The 14,063-nt window shown below is 43.3% G+C and overlaps 1 protein-coding gene across 3 annotated transcripts in view; it reads left to right on the top strand.

Moving 5' to 3' along the window:
- EPHA6 (EPH receptor A6) overlaps positions 1-5,971 on the top strand; it is a 714,887-nt gene extending 708,916 nt beyond the window's left edge. For 2 of the 3 annotated variants that reach the window (XM_069945438.1, XM_069945437.1), the window contains 2 exons: positions 2,194-2,343; positions 4,069-5,971. In XM_069945438.1, the coding sequence (XP_069801539.1) occupies positions 2,194-2,343; positions 4,069-4,183 (265 nt within the window). In that variant the 3' untranslated portion in view covers positions 4,184-5,971. The remainder of the gene's footprint in view (positions 1-2,193; positions 2,344-4,068) is intronic. The other variant, XM_069945439.1, reaches the window with a different exon arrangement.
- The last annotated feature ends 8,092 nt before the right edge of the window (positions 5,972-14,063 follow it).

Raw genomic sequence — 14,063 nt, 5'->3', positions numbered from 1 at the left:
ACTGGATAACACCGCCACACCAGACCTGACCAATACCGCAATACTGTGACTGGATAACACCGCCATACCAGACCTGACCAATACCGGCAAACTGTGACTGGGTAACACCGCCACACCAGACCTGACCAATACCGCCACACTGTGACTGGATAACACCATCATATCAGACCTGACCAATACTGCCATACTGTGACTGGATAACACCGCTATACCAGACCTGACCAATACCACCATGCCGTGACTGGATAACACCGCCACACCAGACCTGACCAATACCGCCATACTGTGACTGCATAACACTGTCATACCAGACCTGACCAATACCGCCATACTGTGACTGGATAACACCGCCATACCAGACATGAGCAATACCGCCATACTTTGAATGGATAACACCGCTACACCAGACCTGACCAATACCGCTATACTGTGCTGGATAACACTGTCATATCAGACCTGACCAATACCGCCATACTGTGACTGGATAACACTGCCATACCAGACCTGACCAATACCACCATACTGTGCTGGATAACACTGTCATACCAGACCTGACCAATACCGCCATACTGTGACTGGATAACACTGCCATACCAGACCTGACCAATACCGGCAAACTGTGACTGGGTAACACCGCCACACCAGACCTGACCAATACCGCCATACTGTGACTGGATAACACCATCCTATCAGACCTGACCAATACTGCCATACTGTGACTGGATAACACCGCCATACCAGACCTGACCAATACCACCATACCGTGACTGGATAACACCATCATATCAGACCTGACCAATACTGCCATACTGTGACTGAATAACACTGCCACATGGGTAAATACAACCCTGCAGGTATACAGGACACTACAGGTATACAGGACCCCAAAACTATACACTACAGGTGCACGGGACCTCCACAAAACTATATACTACAGGTATACATTACCTCAAACTTTACACTACAGGTATAAAGGACCCCAAAACTATACACTACAGGTATACAGGATCTCCACCAACTATATACGTCAGGTATACAGGACCTCCACCAACTATATACTACAGGTATACAGGACCCCAAACTATACACTACAAGTATACAGGACCCCAAAACTATACACTACAGGTATACAGGAACTCCACCAACTATAAACTACAGGTATATAGGACCCCAAACTATACACTACAGGTATATAGGACCTCAAAACTATACACTACAGGTATACAGGACCTACACCAACTCTATAATACAGGTATACAGCACCTTCACCAACTCTATACTACAAGTATACATGACCCCAAAGCTATATACTACAGGTATACAGGAACTCCACCAGCTATATACTACAGGTATATAGGACCCCAAACTATACACTACAGGTATACAGGACCTCCACCAACTCTATACTATAGTTATATAGGACCCTCAAACTATTCACTACAGGTATACAGGACCCCCGAACTATATACTACAGGTATACAAGACCTCCACCAATTATACACTACAGGTATCCAGGACCCTCAAACTATAAACTACAGGTATACAAGACCTCCACCAACTATACATTACAGGTATACAGCACCAACTATATACTACAGGTATACAGGACCCCCGAACTATATACTACAGGTATACAAGACCTCCACCAATTATATACTACAGGTATCTAGGACCCTCAAACTATAAACTACAGGTATACAAGACCTCCACCAACTATACATTACAGGTATACAGCACCAACTATATACTACAGGTATACAGGACCCCCGAACTATACAGTACAGGTATACAGGACCTTCACCAACTGTACACTGCAGGTATACAGGACCTCCCTCAACTATACACTACAGGTATACAGCCCCCCCTCAACTACACACTACAGGTATACAGGACTCCCACAACTATACACTAGGTATACAGCCCCCCCAACTATGCACTACAGATATGCGAGACCCCTAAAAACTATACATTGTGGGTATACAGAACCCCTCCAACTATGCACTACAGGTATACACTAATTCCACTGATTAACTCAGATGAAACAATACCTTTAGCTTGGCCTCCTGGGCACCTTAGAACAAATCTAATTAACACACTGACACTTTATACCCGGGCAGCGCCGGGTACATTTTCTAGTATAGTATAAATGTTTAATAAACTAACTAAACAATGTAATGTTTCTCTCTTCCTCAGCTTGCCAGAGTCACCAGGGGAAACACCAGAATATCACTTTTTTGTCACGGTCACAGAGTGGCTGGAGTCCATAAAGATGGGTCAGTACGCTAGTAATTTCATGGCGGCTGGGTTCACGACGTTGGACTTGGTTTGCAGAATGAGCATTGAGTAAGTCATTTTACATTATGGTGGACAGAATAATGCAGGATCGGTGGCTTATTAGCATTCGGATTATACATTCAGTAGAGCAAGTGGATTTTTTTAAACTCTAAAATCCAATACGTACGTTATAGAAGTTTTAAGATCATCGGAGGATACAAATGGGGGGAGCTGGAGAAGGTGAAAGGAAACGCAACTATAATAATGGTGATGAATACACAGTGCTCAGTATGTTTCAGTGCTTCTATTGTCACCGGCAAACCAAAGCTAACCAAGCCTCTCAGCTATAGATGTACCATAGCAGGACCCATCCAGGGGAATCCAGCTTATTAATCTGGCAGCATGGGTGGAAGGGTGTCTAGTCGTACAGCCCATTGAGTGTCCAATTGACAGAATATTTATTTATTGTAAAGTCATAGAGCAAAGGAACACGTTCCACAGGAATTGGCCGTGACGGAAAAGGAAATTCCCACATTTTACTAGCTTATTTGTGGTATACTAGTATTTCAGTAAAGGGGTTGTTCACTATTTTTTTTTCTTTTAAATCAATGGTACCAGAAAGGGCCAGAGATTTGTAATTTACTTCTTTTAAAAAAAATCTCAAGCCTTCGAGTACTTATCAGCTGCTGTATGTCCTGCTGGAAGTGCAGAATTCATAAAGACTCAGAGTCCGCACGATGTATCTTTTTTTTCCGTAAAAATAAGCAGGAAACCTACTCCAGCTCTGAGCTGGCGTAGGTTTCCTGCCGCGTGCACCGGCACACATGGGATTTATGTAGAGACAGTCCGTTTCTACATAAATCTCCGTAGTGCCGGAACTGCGGGGACATTTTTAAGTCCGGCGTAGAAAACGCCTTAACAAATGTCCCCCTGCATGTTTTTGAATTCATCCCTGGAGTGCTGCGGTTTTTCTGCTGAGTATATTGTTACACTTGTAGTCCTTCAAGTGCTAACCGCTTTTTGCACCAATCTGCACTGACAAGTGGAGTGCTGCAGGACTTGCTGCTTTTGTAGATAGATAGATAGATAGATAGATAGATAATAGATAGACAGATAGATAGATAGATAGATAGATAGATAATAGATAGACAGATAGATAGATAGATAGATAGATAGATAGATGATAGATAGATAATAGATAGATAGATAGATAGGAGATAGATAGATAGATAGATAGATAGATAGATAGATAGATAGATAGATAGATAGATAATAGATAGACAGACAGACATGAGGTCTACAAAACATCTGACTGAAAGTCTGTTTCTTTTTGATAATTTAGGTATGAAATGGCATATTGAATTTCAATAAAGGGTCCACTGTTTTACTTCTTTCTTAGAAAGCTAGTTTGAAAAATCTAAAAAAAAATAAGCTGTACTCACCTGCCCCATCCCTCGCTACTACCATTCCAGTTGTGCTCAGTCCCCAATGCTCACCAACTCACCACCTCAGTCCCCAATGCTCAATGCTCACCACCCTGGCTGTGGTGAGTCATGGCTGTTGCTAGTCATTGGCCAAACAAGCATAGACCAGGAAGTGATAAGCAGTGGAGACAGGGAATGGCAGTGGTAGTAGATTTGGTGAGTACAGCTCTCTTTTTTTTCCCATTTCAGCCAAGCTGCTTTTAAAGAAAGAATTAAACCACTGGACAAAATGTAAAGTGTATTGTATTCAATTGCTCTACGTCTCTTTAATGTATTAGCAGTGAGTAATAATCCTGTTTCTTTTCCGTAGTGACATCAGAAGTATTGGTGTTACGCTCATTGGACACCAGAGAAGAATAGTGAGCAGCATACAGACTTTACGGTTACAAATGATGCATTTACAAGAAAAGGGATTTCATGTATGAGAATAGTTGAAGCAACTGTTTTGTGCCTCAGTATTTCTTTAACAGAAGAGATTCTTATTCCTCATAATGGATTCTCACTCTCGAAACTACTGAACTCTTCCGAAGAGAAAGAGAGAGGGAGATCTCAACACTTCCAGACTGAAGTTTTTGAAAACTTTAAATAGATATGTCTTCAAGTTACGGACAAGAAAAATCCTGGGCCCCACAGCAAGACTTCTGGCACCTGACGAGTGACTCCGCATGGGTGTGAAACATTGTGTGGCATCTTTATCCGACTGATCATGAACTCAATGGCAGTTTTGTCGACTCTCGCTTCCTTCTCATGTAGCAAGACGGTTGTATCGGTCTACCCTACGGACTGCTGTTGTTTTGTAATCTTGTAGCTCATATAAATTGTGCATATTAAAATAAAAGAGAGTACAGAAAATATAGAGATGACATTTTAGGTGAATTTTGGATTTAGTGTTTTCAATGTACCTATTAAAGGGGTTGTCCGGTTTAGAAAATCTATTGGTAATCATAAATACCTCCAATACAAGTCCTTACTCTATTAGCCAGAGCAAAGAGAATCTATAAAGAGTATCTCTTCTCTTGATGACCCAACAAGTCTATGAATTGCATGGACACCATTTAATTTAAAAGGGACATGTGTAATACTTAATCCCTCCTGTGGCGCCGCTATAGAAAAAGGTAATACTTGCTGCCCACAGATTAGAACTGATCACTAGGAGGACCAATAGCAGGACAACCTATGATCAGCTAAGCAATATCTATTGACAACCCCTTTAATGTCATACAATGAAGGCAGCCAACGTGTAGGCCAAATTTATAATGGAGAAAATATTGGGGTTAGTGACATCACTGAAGCAAGAGGCACTTTATTTACATCTAAGTGATGTCACTAGTTTCCGATGAATGCACAAGAAGGACAATGGGTCACCATCAACTGGCTGTCTGTGGTATGGCTCACGGGTACAATGTGGATAGCCAACCTTTTAGCTGCTAATGTTATTTTTATTTTTTAATTCTTTTTATCCTAGTAGATATCTTGACAATGGTTTGATATAGTGAGCTTGTGTGTATGGATATTTGAGGTATTAACAAAGTGTACTTCCTGAGGCCCAGGATTGAATTGTCCATGTAATCGATACTCTATATTCTTGTACTTTTACAGTTTAGAATCGAAAAAAAAAAAGAAATCTTTGTCTTCTAGTGTTTTTACTTCATCTATGCCTCAGAAATACTTTCCATAAAAAACAAGATGCCAGAGAGCTTTGCTAGTCTCCTAAGCGTCCGGGAGCAGGGCCTCCTCCCTGTCCATTGTTTTCTAGAGAATATATAAAAGCACATGGTAAGATATACATTAGGACATAGATTATATATAAATGTTCAGTACTCCATGTCTTTCATGGTTCAGTATGGGTATCATATTTAGTTGGTCAGTACCATTGTTTTTCCCTTTCTAATGTATAGTGGCATATAGTGCCTTTTACAGGGTCTGTCATATTAACATAGGATTGCTGCTTTTTAAAGACCCAATAAAAGTTCTCTTCAAGGTCAGTTCAAGAATACTACTTGATATCTTATTTCTGTACTTCAACCAACACCAATGGTACTTGGTATAGTCAACCCACAACGCCCAGGTACGAAGCCACAGAGAAGAGCCCAGGTTGCCATCCATACACATATAGACCATATGTTTGGCATATAGGAATAAGGAGGCAATGGCTACATTAAAGAAGTCCGGTCAGATCCATTTTTTTAGCAAGTGCTGGGGAGGGGGAGAATAAAATAACATGCTCTTACCTCCCCCGCTCCAGCGCTGATGGCCGCGTACAGCTGCTCTGGTCCCCGGCCGCTGCCTGATCTGAGTTGGGACCTGGATTATGACGTGTGAGGTCGGCTCAAAGCGAGGCCTCACTACGGCTGCTAACTGGCTGAGCAGACCTTACACGTCACAACCCGGGTCCCCCCTCCAGGACCAGGAAGCACATGGAGATCCGTAACTGGAGCAGCGGTGTGCAGCCACCATTGCTAGAGTGGGAGAGGTAAGAGCATGTTATTTCTTTTATCCTCCCCAGTATTTGCTTAAAAAAAAAGTGTCTGGGGCCGGACTTAAGTTTAAGTTCATTTAGAATGGGGAATCTTTCTGCTACGTTTCAGATTAGGGATAGAATCTTGTAAACCATGAAACCCATGGTTATTCCAAAAAGTTTTCCCTGAGTAGTCAGTAGTCACTTTTCCCTAAGTAGGCAGATTAGCATGAACTTTGTTCAAAAAAGCCCCCCCCCCCCCACACACACTTTATAAGGGTTCACCCTCCAGTATGAGGTGTATGGGGGCCTCCCAAGTCTCCACCAACAGCTGTTTGTTCTCGGAGGGATAAGCTGGCACCAGAGATGTCTGGCTGTAGCTTTCCCCTTCTCATATGGAACATAAAAACATTCAGCATTCAGTTCCCGCCCACCTGACTTTTCAGGGTTTTGTCTGATATCTTAGAAGCTAAAAGGACCCCAATTTGTCAAGAAAATGGTGGTCTCCTGAGTAGAGGTGATCGAACATCGGGAATTTTCAGGTTCGTTTGAACTCGAACCATCGGCTTTCCATTCAATTTGAATGATCATGCCTACTCCTGAGTGTTATTTGCTGATGCTAAATGGCTGATTAAAGCGAATGTACCACTAGGTACATTGCTTTGTGTTTTTTACATGAACAGACCGGCGCTGATGCAGGGATTCCAGTGCCACGGTCCTTTTTTTGAACGCCGCCTTGCACGGCCCCGGTCTATTCCCAAGCACCGGCCCAGCATAAAAGCACTGGAGGTGGGCCTGCCGGCTCCCTGTGTGACAAAGCCCCCTCCTCTCTGTGATGCGCCTCCATTAGAATCAATGAATACCCGCACAAATCTGTTTGTGTAAAACACACAAAGCAATGTACCTTTAAAGAGATTAAAGGGGTTATCCAGCACTACAAAAACATGGCCGCTTTCTTCCAGAGACAGCACCACTCTTGTCTTGCCATGTTTTTGTAGTGCTGGATAAGCCCTTTAACCCAAAGTCAAATGTTTCCCCCATGATCTCAAGGACGGAGGTGAATTGTCTTCAGAATAAATGGATTTGCTATGGGCACATACTGTACCTATGTGTGCCGCCAATTTCATATGGCGATATGTAGAGATTTTGTTTCAGACAGCAACATTGACAAATACTCCTTCTATTATAGAACCTATAGAATCTACAGCACTTTATATTATTCATGTGATAACGGTGCCATGACTATTATACATATATATATTTTTCTGTCCACATATGAATAGTTGCAGGATATTGCACATACTTATATATCTAATTATTGTTGCAATTTTAGTTGCTGGCTACATATATTCCACTCTACATTATATCCTCTGAGTATACTGTATTTGTGGACGTACTGGGCGTTTGTGAGCTGGCACTCCACTATAAACCTGACTATGCATTCTGGGAAATAACGTGCAATAGTCTATCGACAGGGTCTGCATATGGACATTGAACTCTTTTATACCATGCTTATAATGAGTCGCATGTAGACGCCGGGTCAGATGGTCAATTGTTCAGAATTATGCATCTTATTAAACTTCCTGTTTGCAGTTTACATGGTGTGCATGTATATATATACGATATATACATATTCACTACACTCAATAAATTCTGTGTCCGGTTTTCATATCCACTAATAGCCTCTTGTTATGTCTCATCCCACAAACTTCTAATGGTGAAATGTAAATGGTGTATTATCAATGGCAGCAGTGTGCATCTCCATGGTGCAGGGCGGGATAGTGCGGATTATACACTTAGGGGGAGATTTATCAAACAATTTACAGCCTAAATTGACATATTAGTTCAAGTGAAGCTCAACCTTTTGGAGCCAGTATATTTAAATGGCACATAAATAGCAACCTCCTAATATAACTGTAATATCACAAGTACTTTCCTTAGCTGCAAAAGTGTTGAAAGAATCCCTTTAAATGCCCCTCTCACTTTGCGGGTTATTAGTCGCTTGCGCAGCCAAAGGCACTTATTTTGATATAAAAATTAGATAAGCTAAATGTCTCTAATGTTGTCTTTAAAGGGGTATTCTCATCCAACAAAGTTATCACCTACGACAGGATTGAGGGGGGTTCAGACCACCGAAGCCCCCATGATTTCAAGAAGGGGGAGCAACATACGCACCGCCTCTCTATTCATACTCCATACATGGAAGCTGCTGGAAACAGCGAACACTGTATTCGATTATTTCTATAGGAATTGTATAGAGTAGCAATATGCATGTGCGACCCGCTGCCTATTACTAATGGGAGACCGAGGTCCTTGTTCTTCAGCTTACAGGGGGTCCCAGCTGTCAGATCCCCTCTGTGATCACCTGGGTGATTACTTTGTCAGATGGGAATAGCCTTTTGAGAGGATACTCCAGGCAAAGGTAACCACGGAGAGCAGGGGTGGTGGTAACATAATTGATAATAATGAAGTGATACTTACCTGTTCTGGTGCCCCTGCAGCCATAGCACCACCACTCATAGCCACCCACTGGTCTCCTGTGTCTCCCAGTTCTGTGACATTACAGCATCATTTAGAGATGCCAACCAGTGAAAGAGACGGGACACAGTCAATGATTGGTAGAGCAGGTAATTAGTATGGGATCGTGATCACACAGGAACCTGGGAGATTCAGGAGACCGGAGGGTGACAGTGAACTGTGGCTCTGCAACAGCACCAGAATGCGTAAGGGTCCTATTCCACAGGCCAATGGGGGCCCGATCAATAATGTAAATGAGCGCCGATCTGCTAGCTCAGCACTCATTTACTGGGCCTATTACACGGCCCGATAATCGTTTAGCGAGGGCTGCAGGGACATTGTTACCTATGTCCTTGCAGCCCTTGTTTAAACACCATACTTTACCTAAGCATGTTGCAGGTCTTCTCCTGCGCTCCTTCTTCCTCCCGGTCCTGCGTGAAGCAGCAGCTTCAGTGCAGCCTGTCTGAGCTGACAGACCGCTCAGCCAATCACTGGTTGTGGTGGTCCGGGCCAGTGATTGGCTGAGTGGTCTGTCAGCTAAGACAGGCCGCACCAAAGCTGCTGCTGTGCCGCGGGACCCGGGGAGAAAGAACGAGTGCAGGAGAAGACCTACAGCATGGTTAAGTAAGGCATGGTGCTTGTGAAATTGTCGGCCGCCCACCGCGCATCGCTATTCCACACAGAGATGCGCGGTCGGTGCCTAATGATTTTAGGTTTGAACCAAAATAAACGATCAGCCGATGACACAGTCATTGGCTGATCGTTGTCTCTACTCCACAGAGCGATAATCGGCCGAATCCAGCCGATTTGGCAAATTATCGCTCTGTGGAATAGGACCCTAAGTGTCACTTCATTATTATGTTCCCACCACCCCCTGCCCTCCCTCTTATTTACCTTTGCCTGCAGTACCCTGTTAAGAAGGGGGGGTTTAAACAATAACAAAATCTCATATCCAATATGATTGGATACATTTGTTACTGACTGCTAAAAAAAAGTTAGGTGTTACTATTGGTTTTACCAATATTTCACAGTATTTCATTCTTTAGTATCTGGAAAAAAGACTGTGCTTAAACACTGAATAGCAGCTACTGTACCTCTGTCTCCTCTCATAGCAGGAAAGCCCAGCACCAGACTGCAGCTTAGTTATATTAGTCGTTCCTTAAAAAGCTCCTTGCCAACTGAAACAAACTGTACAAGCCTTGGCATGCCCTAAAACCATAGCACATACTCACCTCCCCCTGCTCCCCCAGCAAAGCATTTCTCAGATCTTCCAGACGCCACTCTTTTGATGACTATTTTATGTGTATGATTGTTAGGCACTGTATACCCCAGTGCAGCTACCACACCGTCCAACATCTTGGATTGGCTCCATACAGATAACAGAATAGGTAAGAGCACTGGTGCACTCAGACAGAGATGGGACAGGCTGCGCTGGTGCCCACACTGATGGTTTGAGAATATCGATCCCAATCCATAAAGTTTAGCATGTAAACTCAAATTTGCTTCCAGCTTTAGGTTTATGGTATATGTCTTCAATGTGCTAAACTTTCTGCACATTTGTAAGTGTAAAATATTTCTGCAGGATTCAAAAGTAAGGCCACCAAAAAGGCACAACATCTTTATGGTCTGTTAATTGCAGCCCAAAGACCCCATAGGTGACTGCCTACTCCCTGGACAAGACATGTACATGTATTACATAGGCAGCCATTCATTTGAATGGCTAGCTGCAGCAACCTTATTGGTAAATTTGCTATCTGTTAATATTGTGACAAAATAACAAAAGAAGCTATACTCCTCACCTTAAACCCTTCCAGCAGCACCACTCAGGTCCATCACACAAGCTTTGGTTTACGTGGCTGCCCACATATCAGATGACCTGGATAGCCAATCATTGGCCTCAGCAGTCCAGTGCCATATACCTCTAAGTTAGGGTCCTATTCCACGGGTCCGACCAAGCGCCAATTTGCTAGATCGGCGCTCATTTACTGGGCCTATTCCAAGGCCCTGATGATCGTAAGCGAGGGCTGCAGGGACATCGTTACCGATGTCCTTGTAGCCCTTGCACCATACATTACCTGTCCAGGCTGCAGGTCTTCTCCTTCTCCCGGGGTCCCGCGTGCAGCAGCTTCGGAGCGGGGCTGTCAGAACGGACAGACTGCTCAGCCAATCACTGGCCGTGGCTGATCGTTCTCTGTATCCCACGGAGGGATAATCGGTGGGTGAACATGGGTCTATAGACACGTCCTCACTAGAGATGATCGTGAATTCTTAGGTTCGATCGAACGCGAACCTTTGTCATTTGATTCTTGTTGTCTTGCGGTTCCATGGGGAAGGTGGAGCAAGCCCGAGTACTGCATGGAAAAAGGGATACAGCTTATTACCTAGGCTGTATCCCTGTTTTCCAGGTGGTACTGGGGCTTGCTCCACCTCCCCCACGGAACGGGAAGGCAACGGGAATTAAATGACGAAGGTTCGAGAAGGGTCGAGTTCGATCGAACCTAAGAAATTCCAATATTCGATCATCTCTAGTCCTCACTGCAGTCAAGTAAATAAGGGTCCTATTAGACGAGAAGATCAATAATGTAAACAAGCGCCGATCTGTGAATTTACAGAGCATATTACATGGCTTAATAATCATTTTGCAAGGGTTGTATATATATATATATATATATATATATATATATATATATATGTTTTTAACGATGTCCGTGCAGCCCTTGCCCTATACTGTTATACATTACCTCTCCACGCTCCCGATCTTCTCCTGCTTCTTGCTTCTTCCTCGGTGCTGCGGCTGAGCTGACAGGCAGCTCAGCCAATCACTGGATGGGATCGCTGTGGCCACTGATTGGCTGAGCAGCTGGTCGTCTCAGAGACTGCTCTAAAACTACAGGTGCCGGGGAGATAGCAGAGGAAAGGAGAAGAGCGGGAGTGTAGAGAGGTAATGAATACAGTTTATTCAACCGTTAGCGTGGTCGGGGGCCGATGATTTTAGGTCCGGACCTAAAGACCAGATCAGCCAATGATTGTTGTCAACTGCTAATCGTTGTCTCTATTACACTGATTGATAACCAGCCGAATTGGCCTGATTCAGCTGATAATGGCTCCATGTAATAGGGCCCTAAGACATGTAAGAAGAAGAGGGGGCTAAACTTCGCAATATATTTTTTTTTAATAATTTATGACAATTCCCCTTTAATCTGTTCCCCACACCCAACGACATCTGCATCTTCAGATGTGTAAAAGTAAAAGTGCCTGTACATAGAAACCACTCTCAAGAGTTACAGCTTTCAGGTGTGTTAAGTCAAGTGATCTAGTAGTTTTTGCTCTTTGTGGAAGGCCCATTAATCTGTAGGAAATGGCTTAATAACAAAATGCCATTAGAATGTAGAGCAGGCAACATTCCTCCTCCTAATGGCACATTACCGGGATGAGCCCCATCCGCAGAAGGTTTTCTGACTGTACTGTGCGCTGAGTGGCTCCCAGGGCTCGAGGAGGTTTTTAGCAGAAAATGTGTGGGATTACAAAACACATTAAAGAAACTTCCCAGCGTCTGAAGTAAGAAACATGGCGAGAACAAGTCTCTGGATGCAGAAATGCTGCCTGTTATATTCCGCTATTAAAGGACACGTAGAGAATTTGTGCCGGTGCTGAGAGCCATTTTGTGACCGTGTAAACATTTCCAGGGGCGATTTATTGTCCTCTAGTGAATGCAGGGCTGGATGATAGGGAGGACACTCTGCTCTCATCCGCCCAGGGATTCTGCAATAATCTTTCAGTGTTAATACATTGCACAAAAGGTGATTGTAAAGCTTTTACTCATATTTATTCCTATGGGTTGCAGATCGTCGCTTCACTGCTTGCTAAAATAGGAAGAGAGGGATAAGCGGCTGAAAGATACATTTGGTGCAGCATATCTACTGGTTGCCAAATGGATCAATTTATGTTGATGTCAAACATGCCAACCTTGTATTCCTAAAGGGAATCTGTCACTAGGTTTATTCTGCCTTAAATAAAGTGATAGAAATGCTAAACAGATCGGTGTATATTACTCACATTATTCTGTTCAGTCGTTCTCCTAATATGCAGGAGAATAGGATTCTTCCCGCACCCCTTCCCCCACCCTTCAGCTGCTGGTTGACAGTTAACTGCCTCCACACAGCATGGATAGATAACTGCCAATCAGCAGCTGGTGGGCGGAGTTTTCTGCCTCTCATGAATATCCAGGACTACTGGGCTCATGCACATAATGGAGAGGACTACTTATTGTCCATGTTATTCAGGAGGAGATCTCTGGATCAGCTGCACAGAGCTATGTAAGTGATACATCATTCTGTTCGGCTTCTCTGTCACTTGTTTATGCTACTGTACCTTTAGATAGGACAACAGAAACCTCTGCAAGGTGAATGAAATGGGATATAGCACTGTCCTAAGTGCAAGTGGGAACTTCAGATGAAACAAGATGGATCACATACAATGCCTTGTGGACTGGCACCACCCCTACTGAATGGAATGGGGGGAGGGGGGTCTGATTTTTTGAAAAATTTTAACTTGTTTGTCCTTTTTCGAACTCTTTTCTTTTTTCTCTGTATTTTTTCTTATTTCCTCATTGGCCCTTTAGGGCTCTCATTTTTTCCATTATTTAACCTTCATATAACCCCCCACCCACACACATTTTTTGTGGCAAATGGGCATTTATGGCTTCTTCTTCACCATACCAGTTACCCAATTTGCAAACTTCTTCCCTTCTTTATAGAGGAGCTGTAGCGAACTGTTTCAAAACAACCAGCACCGCACTTATAGGAACCAAATCCAACTCCACACTATCCGGACTCCACAAATCCGTATAATCAACAATCCATTGAATAGAAAAAGTGTGGCAAAATCAGTAGTATGGTCTATTACCAGTGATATTACCTCGTCTTGCAGCGGTATCTTCCTGACACAGTCACTCTGCTGATGCCGGACGTTTTGGAGGACGGGACGCCTCCTTCCTCATGCATGAGGAAGGAGGAGTCCCGTCCTCCGAAACGTCCGGCAGGAGGCCGTAGTGTTTGGCATGTGTAATGGAATTACTTCAGCCTGTGAGCATAATAATGCAATATACGCTGCGAAGTTTCAGCTTAGTTTTAGCCCCAGTGGTGAGTATGAAAACTGCAGGATATCAGGATTATTTTATAATATAACCCCTACAAGAAAATCCCCAGAAAAAAATTAATTGTCCACAACAATCAATTGAAAGATTCATGAATTTTATTTCAGCACAAAACCAGTTCCCCCATAAAAACACATACACTTAAGACATTTAAAACCATCTTAATCAGGAGTCA

The sequence above is a fragment of the Dendropsophus ebraccatus genome, chromosome 11 (assembly GCF_027789765.1).
Source record: "Dendropsophus ebraccatus isolate aDenEbr1 chromosome 11, aDenEbr1.pat, whole genome shotgun sequence".
Classification (NCBI taxonomy): domain Eukaryota; kingdom Metazoa; phylum Chordata; class Amphibia; order Anura; family Hylidae; genus Dendropsophus; species Dendropsophus ebraccatus.
This window is presented reverse-complemented; position numbering and strand designations above follow the sequence as displayed.